Source organism: Haliotis rufescens, unplaced genomic scaffold, assembly GCF_023055435.1.
Source record: "Haliotis rufescens isolate VD_foot unplaced genomic scaffold, xgHalRufe1.0.p SCAF_26, whole genome shotgun sequence".
NCBI classification, from domain to species: domain Eukaryota; kingdom Metazoa; phylum Mollusca; class Gastropoda; order Lepetellida; family Haliotidae; genus Haliotis; species Haliotis rufescens.
This window is the reverse complement of record NW_025963957.1, coordinates 4,953,381-4,964,764: the sequence shown is the minus strand read 5'-3', so window position 1 is coordinate 4,964,764 and position 11,384 is coordinate 4,953,381. Positions and strand designations below refer to the sequence as shown.

The 11,384-nt window shown below is 43.5% G+C and overlaps 1 protein-coding gene across 1 annotated transcript; it reads right to left on the bottom strand.

Annotated features, from left to right (window-relative positions):
* Positions 1 to 1,356: 1,356 nt before the first annotated feature.
* LOC124147353 (snake venom 5'-nucleotidase-like) lies at positions 1,357 to 9,526 on the bottom strand. Its single transcript, XM_046518044.2, has 9 exons — positions 9,138 to 9,526; positions 8,074 to 8,287; positions 5,517 to 5,705; positions 4,109 to 4,306; positions 3,813 to 3,944; positions 2,912 to 3,031; positions 2,356 to 2,514; positions 1,812 to 2,015; positions 1,357 to 1,659 (listed from the first exon to the last, which is right to left on the bottom strand). Exons 1-9 carry the CDS (start codon positions 9,471 to 9,473, stop codon positions 1,433 to 1,435), a joined length of 1,779 nt encoding a protein of 592 aa, XP_046374000.2. The 5' UTR covers positions 9,474 to 9,526; the 3' UTR covers positions 1,357 to 1,432.
* Positions 9,527 to 11,384: the final 1,858 nt, after the last annotated feature.

The window sequence follows — 11,384 nt, the reverse complement described above, 5'->3', positions numbered from 1 at the left end:
CCACACGTCCTCCCAATTGCAGCCAATGGCAACGGTGTGTCCCAGCAGGACAACGCTCGACCACATACAGCACAGATCACAAGAGTCTGTCTACACAACAACAACGTTGATGTTCTACCCTGGCCCTCCAGATCCCCGGTTTTGAACCCGATAGAGCACCTGTGGGATGAAATTGATAGACGGCGACGCCGATGTCAACCACAACCCAAAACGTTGCAGCAGTTGGCTTTTGCGTTGCAGGTCGACTGGCTACAATTTTTGTCACTGATGCGTCAAATTTGGAAATGTCGTCCATATGTTTACGATACAAGTCCTTGAATGTTGTAACCTTGATCGAACAACTTCTGTTGTGTGACACTCTTTAAAACCTTCGTAAATAGAGCATGCTCTATTGTACGTCAAAAGTTGTAAAATGTAGACACGAAAGGTTGGAGCTGTTAGACTATTGGTCGACATAAAGGGAAAGTTGACTATTGGAAGGTTTAAGTCATCCCTCTTTTCTCAGTTATGTAGAGGGCGTTTTGTCACTCCGAAGCTTTATGCATAGATCTAAATATGAAACAGATGAGGCTCCCATGTCTGCTGTATTTCTAGTTGAGGTGGGTAAATCAGTGGAAGGGAAGTGGCTGTTTGGCCGTTATTGAACGATATCAGAGCATCGATATACCTGAAGCTTAAGGGAGGAATCAACAGAATTGGTGCCCATGGGGATGCCCACTTCTTGCCTAGACGTCTTAACGCCACATTTCACAGTTATCGGCTCCCGTGAAGATCCGGGGTAGAATAGGTCTTCAGCAACCGTAAATGGCGACTATGCTTGTCGTAAGAGTCGACTCACAGGATCGGGTGGTCAGGCTCGCTGACCTGGTTGATGCATGTCATCGTATCCCAATTGCGTGTTGCTTGGTGCGACGTTTACTAACATTAACAAACTTACTGGCGTTAGTATAGGCCTCCATCACTCTGTTGCGGGTCGTAAGTACCGACTGAATTGGATTAGGGGACCAGGCTCTATGACTGACTCGGGCGGTCGGGTAGCCTAGTGGGGAAAGCGTTCGCTCGTCACGCTGAAGATCCGGGTTCGATTCCCGAAATGGGTACAATGTGTGAAGCCCATTTCTGGTGTCCCCGCCGAGATATTGCAGGAATATTGCTAAAAGCGGCGTAAAATGATATTCACTCACTCACTCCATGACTGACTAACTCACTAACTCCCTCAAACCACACACACACTTACTTACCCACCAACCCACTCAAACCACCCACTGACCCATCCTCTGACCGTCCCACTAAACCACCCACTCACTCAATGACACTACAAACTACAAATACATAGTTAGCATAACAACACAAGTAAACTGACATGTTTCTTTAATGGTGTGATCAAAGTGTGACAGTACACATTTCTATGATGCAAAATCCATCACGAGCTTCAAACACTGCTTTCACCGATGCCAACACACAGACTGCGGGAATAAAACAATACGAGTACGACAGACGTCATCGATGTGAAGAGTTGTAGTGCGGGACGGGAGACGTCACTACTGACGCGATAAGGGCACAACGGAGTCTCCTGGAAACTGATCCTTCCCTCTATCACGTTGGTCAGGAGCGAGACCCGCCTTGCGTACTCAATCAAGACGTCGGCGTCCAGATCTCCTGTAACATCAACAGCACCAGCAACATCAACAACAACATCAGACTACATAATACCAACATGCGCCACAGAGACACTACTGGCAACAAAGATGGTCACTAATTAAGTCATCTGATTCACCAATGAATCTTATTTAACGGGCGACAAATCTTACCTATCTGATGTTGGCGAACCTTGTTGTCATTGATGACGTCATATCCGCTTCCGCCGTTTGACAAGAAGGAGGGCATGAGGATCTTGTATACCTCGGTATCTTCGAGATCCACGTAATGGGGCACGGAACAGTTAGTGCATGTGACCTTGACCGCTATCACTCTTTGACCGACAGGCATCTGCATATCGTACACGATTTTCATTCCTGGTGAGAAGAATTTGATTTACGGTACGATTAAATGTCTCAAGTCAGAGAGAATTCCTTTACACCGCCATAAGAACATGTCACCCACCGTACATTACTGATGTGCATTGTTGACGCAGGAACCCCCAGTATATCTGATGTGTATGACATATGGTGTTCCAACACTTTCGCCTCTCACAGTGTTGAAGCGTCTGCAGCTGAAGGAACTACCGGAATATCTGATGTATCGCGGCTATTGCCGTATGTGTAACGCTCAGTCTGGCATGCGGTTACGTATTACCTCTGTCAACACACACCTGGACGGACCTGACACCTGGACGTACCTGACACCTGGACGTACCTGACACCTGGAGGAACCCCCAGAACAATCTCCCCGTGTTGACCCACTTGGACGCCGTGAACTCCAGAGTCTCCCGGACATGTTTCCCACGCAGTTCCACGATGTCCACGGTGTTCCGGTATGGCAGCACGGTTTGCAAGTCTCCCATTGTGACGTCACCTGCACGTTGAATAACTGCGCTTCAAACCAAAGTATCAGCCTTTTTCTTTAACGTGTCTTAAGCTCTTCTGGAGCGTGTCATTACTGATTTTCAGTGGTCCATTCATATGGTTCATTCACAGTCATTTTGCCTGTTGCGCCAGATGAAATCTGTTTCGGTGGATAATCAAGACTGGTTACTCTCTTCCATTGACATTATTTTATATTCAATTTGGCTAAACTGTGACGAATCGCTGTCGCTGAACATGTTTTTTTATTTTGATTAAAGTCCTTGTAGACTCACTATTGTTCCGTTTGCTTTGTTATTGCTATACTTGTCTATAAATTTCATAAAAAGTGATACAGGTCTGGCTGGGTAGGTGGAGTACCGTCGAAGTTCACCTGGCTACAGCAGTACCTGGAGGGATGGACGCTCGGATGCCGCCTCCGTGCATGAAGGCAATGGCCACGTGGCTCCATTCCAAGGAGTCGCTTTGCTTCAGGTTCTGGTGCACCATTGCATCCGTAATCATGTTACCTAGGAAACAACGAAGCAGGTTTTGAAACTGTTGTAGGATCTGTATGGGCTGGGAAGATGAGTGGTGGTGAGGTAAGGGCGGATGAATCGTAAGACCACAGTCGTGGCTATGGGTGGATTAGATACTGGTGTTAAGTGGATTACGCTAAAGACGTAGCGAAAGGGTTGGGGTATTGACATTGGTGGGGATCGGGTGACTCGAGAGTCGGAGAGCGAGGTAGCTGTGGGTGTGTGCGAAGGTGTTAAACTTTGAACTGAATGACCATAATAGTTGAGGAGCCGACGTCAGGCGATGAGAGCTGGATTAAAGATTGACGAATTGACTGGTTGTAATGGTGAGGGATTGAATAAAGGGTGGAACTTGGTGAAGTAAGGTAAATAGAAGAAGGTCACGGAGCGGAAAAGAAAATCAAACAATACTGCGCAACTAGGATATATTTACTCATCTTAGATAATCAAGGGCATGGGTGGCCCAGTCGTCTAAGGCGCCGCGATTCGCTGTGCAGAGTTGCGTCCCTTGGGCATACCAGAAACCTATGATTGTGGGTTCGAATCCCGGTTCGCCCCAATTATGTTTCTAGGTTTGTCAGCACCATTCCCGTGCTCGTGAATTTCACTGAAGTGGTAAATGTCTGAGACCTGCATCACTTCGGGCTTTCCTCCCACATTAAGCTGACACGCCGTGATATTACTGGAATACTGTTAAGAACGGTGTTAAACTCACTCACTCTAAGATAATCATTACGTGAGGATTCAAATGCGCTCTTCCATAACGTCCTACCAAGACTGCACTCTTTGAGCCTACATGATGATTTCCCTCCGTCAAGCATCACATAGCTTCTGGCCACCACCGTGCCTGACTCGTTAGCCACGCCCTCCTTGTATGGCTGCATCAGCTCTAGGGTCATCTCATCTAGAAGACAAAAAGGGAGACAATAATCTCATTTGTTGGTCTCTTCCGACAGGTGTAAATAAAAGGGACAAAACTCTTCCAAGACTAAATCTGATTTGTTAAAAATAACTTAAGTACAGATAAAGTTCCACAGTTTGGAACTGTAGTCCTACGCCAAAACCAACCTTGCGCCGTGTTGTTGTCTAGTAGGATTGGGTTGCCTCCCCATGACGTGATGACACCATCCGGGTCAAATGTCACTTCCAAAGCACCAAGATATTTCCCGTAGCAATAGTCTTGCACCACGAGCACCTTGGCCCCTCCCGACTGGGTCACCACGTGGGGATACTCTCCCTTCGGCTTCTCACTGGACGGTGGCTGGCCTAAGACAGTATGGAAATCTCATTGGAAAGTTGGCTGGATAAAGAAAATAGTTGCAGACTCGAGTCAAAGTACCTTGGGAAGGACTATATATGTGAGGGCATTTCCTTCGAGTTAAGGAGGCGAGATTTCTTTGCAAACGTTCAGGTTTTATTTCAGCAGTCAGTTCCGGAATAGGACTATAACAAAGGGACGGTGGTGTAGGCGATCGCTTGTTACGCGTAGGCCTGGGTTCGATTCCCCTCATGGGCACGCCAACGAGAATTGTTGTTTTGTTTGTGTTGTCAACAGTATTCCAGCTAAATGACTGGGGCCTGTAAATAATCGATTCTGTACCAGACAAACCATTGATAGTTGCAGTAATAACCGTAGTTCGTTATTAGCATATTTGCAGTATATATACGGCACATGGTCAGGACAAAAAAATAACTTCGTTATATCCCCCAGTTCGTTATAAGCGTGTTCGTTAAACGTAGTTTACTGTATTATGGCCAGCTATCCACGTCCTCGTGTCACAGATACCCAGACCACCTCATCCCTAAGGTCGCGTTGTACGACAAGCATAGGTTGCTGAGGACCTAATATAACCTGGAGTCCCAACAGGATTGAAGCACATGTAACACACGTGGTGTCTCTTTAGGCATTTTACTTTGTAAAATATGCCTCTTTTCATCCAGATGGGAATGGGTACCCGGTAGGATGAGACGGTAATGTGGATGTTAACCTTCTTGCGCCTCACAGACAGGTTAGGTTGTTGACTCAACAGAGAGCTGAGAATGAAGTCGAGTGCACACTGTTGTGACCGGGTAATACTAGTGTAGCTTTAAAAATGTGCGCGTTGATGCGCATACAGTTGTGTCATGCTCGACATACCAGGGCTCACATGTCGGTAAATCTGCACTAACCACGGGATCCTTACTGACACGCAATGGAAAGCCCTCAACAATCCTTTTGATGGCAAGGATGTCTTGATGTCTACCTCCCTTTCCCATTTCCCTTTTTCTTATCTCGACGTTTACATTGGTCGGTAAAATGTTAAGAACGTCTAGAGCGGGTAATTTGAAACCGCGAGAACCAGGGTCCGAATGGATCCAGGAATTAGTGAAGGCTTAATAATGCGAGCGCTGGGGATATAGAGGGAGATATAGAGGACGACAGATGTGCTTGATGAGGATGTGCACGTTGCTATAGATATCTATAGGTTTTTTTCACCTGTGTAGAGGAAGGTATTGGTGTGACCCCCGACCACCACATCCAGGTTATTGACCTCTGCTGCTATTCTTTTGTCAATAGTGAAACCCGAGTGACCGAGAGCGATGATCTTGTTGATGCCCTGTGACGTCAGGGAGTCCACCTCTCTCTGGACTGCTACAACCTCATCTTCAAATTTGAGGTTTTTACCTACAACATAATTTATTTGTCTGGGAAGTCATTTTACATAGTGTAGTGAGAGCGTTAGGTACTCTTGCTGTTCTTGTTTCACAGCCTACGCCATCTGTCAACAATGTGCCTCAGACAGTGCCCCAGTAAATGCCCTCTTTTTATATATGTATTCTCCCTTTCTATAATCTCCGCATGCAGTAACTTTTCGTTAATATAATCTCTACATGTAGTAAATCTTTTATATAATCTCCGCATGCAATAAATCTATATAATCTTTAAATGCAGTAAATCTCATTTTACATAATCTCTGCATGCAGTATATGTCATCTATAAATACATTCTTTTATCCTTACAGGTAGTTTTGTTCGTCAGAAAGGACAAACCCCTAGAATTTGGGGATAAAGTGGGTTTTTTATTGCTGTACTTGTTTAAGCACACATTCTAGGTTGTGAAACTGACTGATGACACGCTGTCATCTTTCGGCATTTTAAAATATTCAAGATGGCCGCCAAGATGGCCGCCGCAACCTGAAACATGTCTTCCTTGCCAATTTAATTGCCTATGTGACTACTTTTGGTGCAAATCACAATTATGTTGCCCTCAGCATATTGGAATATGTTTTTCTCAATTAACTAGATTCATTTGGAAATGCTATTGAGCAAAATAATAAGCAACATGTGTAAAAAAATCAGTATATATACATTTGTTACTATGTAATTCAGTGAAAACGGAGATGCCTGTGGGTTTTCTAAGGAAAATCAATGTAATTTAGATACAAAAATAAGATACATTCACTGTGCTGGTTGAAATGAAACCATAAGAAAATAATAAAGCTCATAATGATAAGAGGTAAAATTGATGGTACAAATAAATTAAAACCCTGCATGCATGTTATACAAATACATGGTCGTGCTTAAATGTGTTAAATAATTTTAAGAATTCATGCGCGAAATGTAATTGGGTAAAAAGAAAGGAATTAAAGATGACTGTTTCAAAGAAAGAACTTGACATCCAAGCACTGGCACCAATTTTGTAGTTCTATTTATTGTTGTTGTTTATTTTCTATCTTATTTTATTTAAGGTACATGAAATGCTGTCTGACTCCACAAAGATTAATTTAAAGTGCGCAAGTTAAGCATCAGATTGTATAATTGTACACGTACAATATGTTTCGGTGGCAATCTTGAATATTTTAAAATGCCCCAAAATGGGTGTCATCAGTTAGTTCTCATCCAGAGTACATAACTGAAAAGATCCAATGAATAAAAGTACTTTATGCCCTAATTCTGAGTTGGGGGAAAATATTCATTCCCTCTATCTACGTGCAGAAAATAACCTCTATGATATCTGCATTTAGTAAATATCTTCTATCAAAACCCTTATATAATATAAAATTAAATTCAGTCAATGGCGATGGGGGTAGCCTTGTGGTTACTCATCACGTCGAAAGGTTAGGTTCGATTCCAAACATGGGTACATTTAATGAAGCTAATCTCTGGTGTCCTCCGCCAGAATATTGTTACATAAAGTGACAAAACCCTTTCCATATCCAATAGAAATCTCTGCATTAAGTAGAGTCGAGTGTACAATTCCGACTGTATCATGAGCGTGTGTTTATGCATCACTATCATTTAATGATACCAGGTGTTCGCGAGAAGGGGACAGTATCCTGACCCACCGGTGGCACCCGTCACAAACACATGCAAAGACAAGTCAATTGTTCACTTAAAAAAAAACAGGGCAACATATGGTACATTTTGGTCACTGATGCGTCAAATTTGGATATGTCCTCCACATGTCTACCATAAAACTTTTTGAAAGCTTTACGTAGGCCTTGAATGTTGTAACCTTGAACAAACAACTTCTGAGCAGGAGTATTATGATGCTCTTTGAAATCTTGGAAGAAAGAGCATGCACGATTGCAACTCAAAAGTTGTGAAATGTAAACACCAAAGGCTGGAGCTGCTGGAATATTGCTCGACATGAAGGGAAAGTTGACTATTGGAAAGTTGAAGTCATCCCTCTTGTCATACAGTCTGGTGGAGAGTGTTTTGTCACTTTGAATCTTTATACATAGATCTAAATATGAAACAGATGAGGCGGTCTGACTGGTCTCCTTTATTTCTAGTTCAGGTGGGTAAATCAGTGGAAGGGAATTGGCTATTCGATCGTTATTGAACGATATCAGATCATCGATATACCTGAAGCTTTAGTTGAAATTCCTATCCATACGCATGAGGAAGGAATTAACAGAATTGATGCCTTCTTGGCCAAATTACCTTGTTTTGCCTTTGCCAGTGCGAACAGTATTTACCGATTCATATGCATAAAGAAGGGGAGCGACCCTCACAAACGCAGCCATGTTCGTTAACAGATGCTGTCTTACCTGTTGACGTGACTAACGGCGTCTCTGTGGTAGTGTACCCGATGACCCCGATACGTTCATCCCCGACCGTCAACACTGTATGTTTCATCAGCTTGTTTTCCACCAAAGGCTCGCCTGTAGCATCGATGTTGGCGATGGCCACGGTGAAGTTGACGGCGTTGAGGAAGGGTATCAACCCCTCGATGCCGAGGTCAAACTCGTGATTTCCCAGAGTCTTACAGATATAAAGCATAAATTGTACACGACCCGGCACGATGACGTGATGCATAGATACGTTTACTTAGCATAACGTCACATGGCAACAGGTTAATGTCGTCACCATGACGTCACACTACAAAAGGTACATTTACTCACCATGACGTAATATTGCAAAAGGTACATATAATCACCATGATAATATACTGAAATAGATATGTGAACTCCCCAGAACGTCACATTAAAAGATGGTCATATCCTCACCATGACGTCACATTGGAATAGGTTCATAAACTCACCATGATGTCACATTGCAATAGGCTCGTATACTCACCATGACGTCACAGTGCAACATGTTCATATAGTGACCATACCGCAACATTGAAACATGGTCATCATATATTCACCATGACGTCGCATTGCAGCATGTTCATACAGTCACAATGACGTCATATTGCAATAGTTTCATTTATTACCTACGAGGACAAACATATCGGGGTTCATGAAAAGCACATGCGTCCTAGGCTCATATCACGTCACGAGACAACAGTGTATTGGTTCCGTCATCCGGGCGACATTGTTGAAGTCATTCGAATCTTATTGTTACGTGAGGTCGGAATGACGTCACACTAGAAACGAACTGAAGATTTATTGACCTCATTCGACAAATTGTCGTTCCGCTGATGTTGCGACTTGCTGTCCTTACAGGTAAACACTAAAATTCGTTTCTTTTTGTAGACATCTTCTTCCGTAATAAATAGATATATATTATATTCGTTATATTCGTGTTCATGTCATACCATGTTTACGAAACTCGTGGCTAAATTCCGATATTTCCTTCACTCATCTAATATCCTCTATATACTCACCATGACGTCATACTGCAACAGGTTCATGAATCTGGCCACAACGGCACTGCCGTACTTGTAGAACCACAACGTCCCCGAGAACTCGTCTCCTGCCGACAGGAGGATGGTGTTGGGATGGAGGGAGCGCTGTTCACGGACTTTGGTCACAAGTCTCGCTGTCCCACCAAAACATTTCCCCTCTGCCACATCATCAGCTGGACAAGCACCACCAAACTTGTTGGTCTGTTCGAATCTGGCGTGGATGTCGTTGGTGTGGAGGATGGTGAGGTTGAAGCCGACGACTAGAGCAGGCAGAAGGATGACGTACAGGGAAAGGCGACATAGTGAACGTGTCATGATGGCGTCTTTCAATCTTGTCTAGACAGATTGTGGCACTTATTCAGGACTTTCTGCTGTTATTATTTATTGACAGTCGTAAATGAAGTTGCGTGACAGAGAGTCCAGTTAATGCACGCCCACGTATCCTACCCGCCTCTCTAAATAACACCACTTGACAATGAAGGGGACAATATTACATCGTACATGTACTATGTATAGGGTAACCTGTGTCGCCAGCGCTTGGAAGAGATATCTACCTGTCAAGAGACGGAACCCAGCCTGTATCCATCCCATGTCCATTAGTGAATATTCATCCACTAGTGCCGATCAAATCGTTCATTTATGTCTCTCAGTTTCATACACTAGTCTTTCTTGGACAGTAGACGTCATAATCATCAGTTACCAAGCCTCCATTTTTATTTTTGCTCTCAACTGCTTGACTCCCACATTTATTTATTTTACTTTTGTGGGTCTTATACATAACATTTGACATATATGTAAATATGTGTGTGAACAATATATAAGTCACGCCCGGTAAAGATTTTTTCACACAGATAGGACCCATAACCTGCTCATATTTCTCACGTTAATCCACTGGCCAAAAATACAACCTAAATTTGAATATTCCCAGGTCACTTTGACCTTTAGATGAATATTGACTGTACTATTGCATGCAATATTTCATCAACAATATCGCGTTCCGTCCGTGTATGCACACAAGTCATGTTAACCGAATAGATCACAGCACACTGTGAACAAGTTGACCCTGCAGATATTGCCCATTCTTTTACCCACAATTACCATATCACCCATATATCGTCCACATGTTTTGGGGGCATGAGTGGTTAGGTCGTCTCAGACGCCGTAATTCGCTGTGCAGAGTTGCGTCCCTTATGCACGCCAGAAACCTATGATTGTGGGTTCGAATCCCGGGTCGCCCCAATTATGTTTCTAGGTTTGTTGCTCGTCTGAGACCTGCACGTGTCTAACATACACTTTGTACCCGTATATAAGTCATATTTTACCAATACTTAACACGAATATATCTGTATATACCCGCATTGTTTGTTTGTTTGTTGTTTAACGCCCCACTCAGCAATATTCGAGCAAATTGACTGCGGTCTGTAAATAATCGAGTCTGGACCAGATAATCCAGTGATTGACATCATGAGCATCGATCCATGCAATGACATACATCAACCAAGTCAGCGAGCCTGACCACCTGATCCAATTAGTCGCCTCTTACGACAAGCATGACCTATTCTAACCCGTCAAATTCTACGTACGCACGTACGTACGTACGCAAGCCCGCACACATGCACGCGCATGCACGTTATGCCCTTATCCAACACACAATGATGGGTACAAAACGTTCGCCACTGTCCCGTACCATGTAATTCAGTGTACAAAGATTATAAGGATGTATTCCGGTTTGAATTTTTGTTCACTGCTCAACACGAACTATCGTAAATCGCGATCCTATGACGGCGTATTTCAAGTCAATTATCACCAAAACAAAGCAATGAAGCGAGAATCATAGACAAATGGTCTCAAAAAGCGTAGCATATCAAACATAACTGTTCCCATCTTACGACAGGTCGCGTATTGCTTCCGGCAAGCAGCGCTGCAACGTTCTTTGATAGCACCACGACCTTCCCAATAACATGGATCGATGCTCACAATGTCAAATACTGGATTGTCGGGTCCAGACTCGATTATTTACAGACCGCCGCCATAAAGCTGGAATATTTCTGAGTGCGGCGTTAAACAACAAACAAACAAACAAAGCACCACGACCTCCATGGAAGTGACCATTTTCCTTTCATGCTTATAGCTGTGATCCCATCTTATGTTCCTAAATCATCATGATGGATGTTTACTAAGGCTATCTGACCTTTATATGAACTTCTCTGCACAAACAAACTTAAG

Bases quoted from the DNA above. Each gene is read 5' to 3' on its own strand.
- LOC124147353 (XM_046518044.2), bottom strand. From the start codon at position 9,473: ATGACACGTTCACTATGTCGCCTTTCCCTGTACGTCATCCTTCTGCCT. The intron at 8,288-9,137 runs GTGAGTATATAG...TATATCTGTAAG, and splicing joins TGTTGCAGTATGACGTCATG to ACTCTGGGAAATCACGAGTT. The intron at 1,660-1,811 runs GTAAGATTTGTC...TTGATGTTACAG, and splicing joins GGTTCGCCAACATCAGATAG to GAGATCTGGACGCCGACGTC.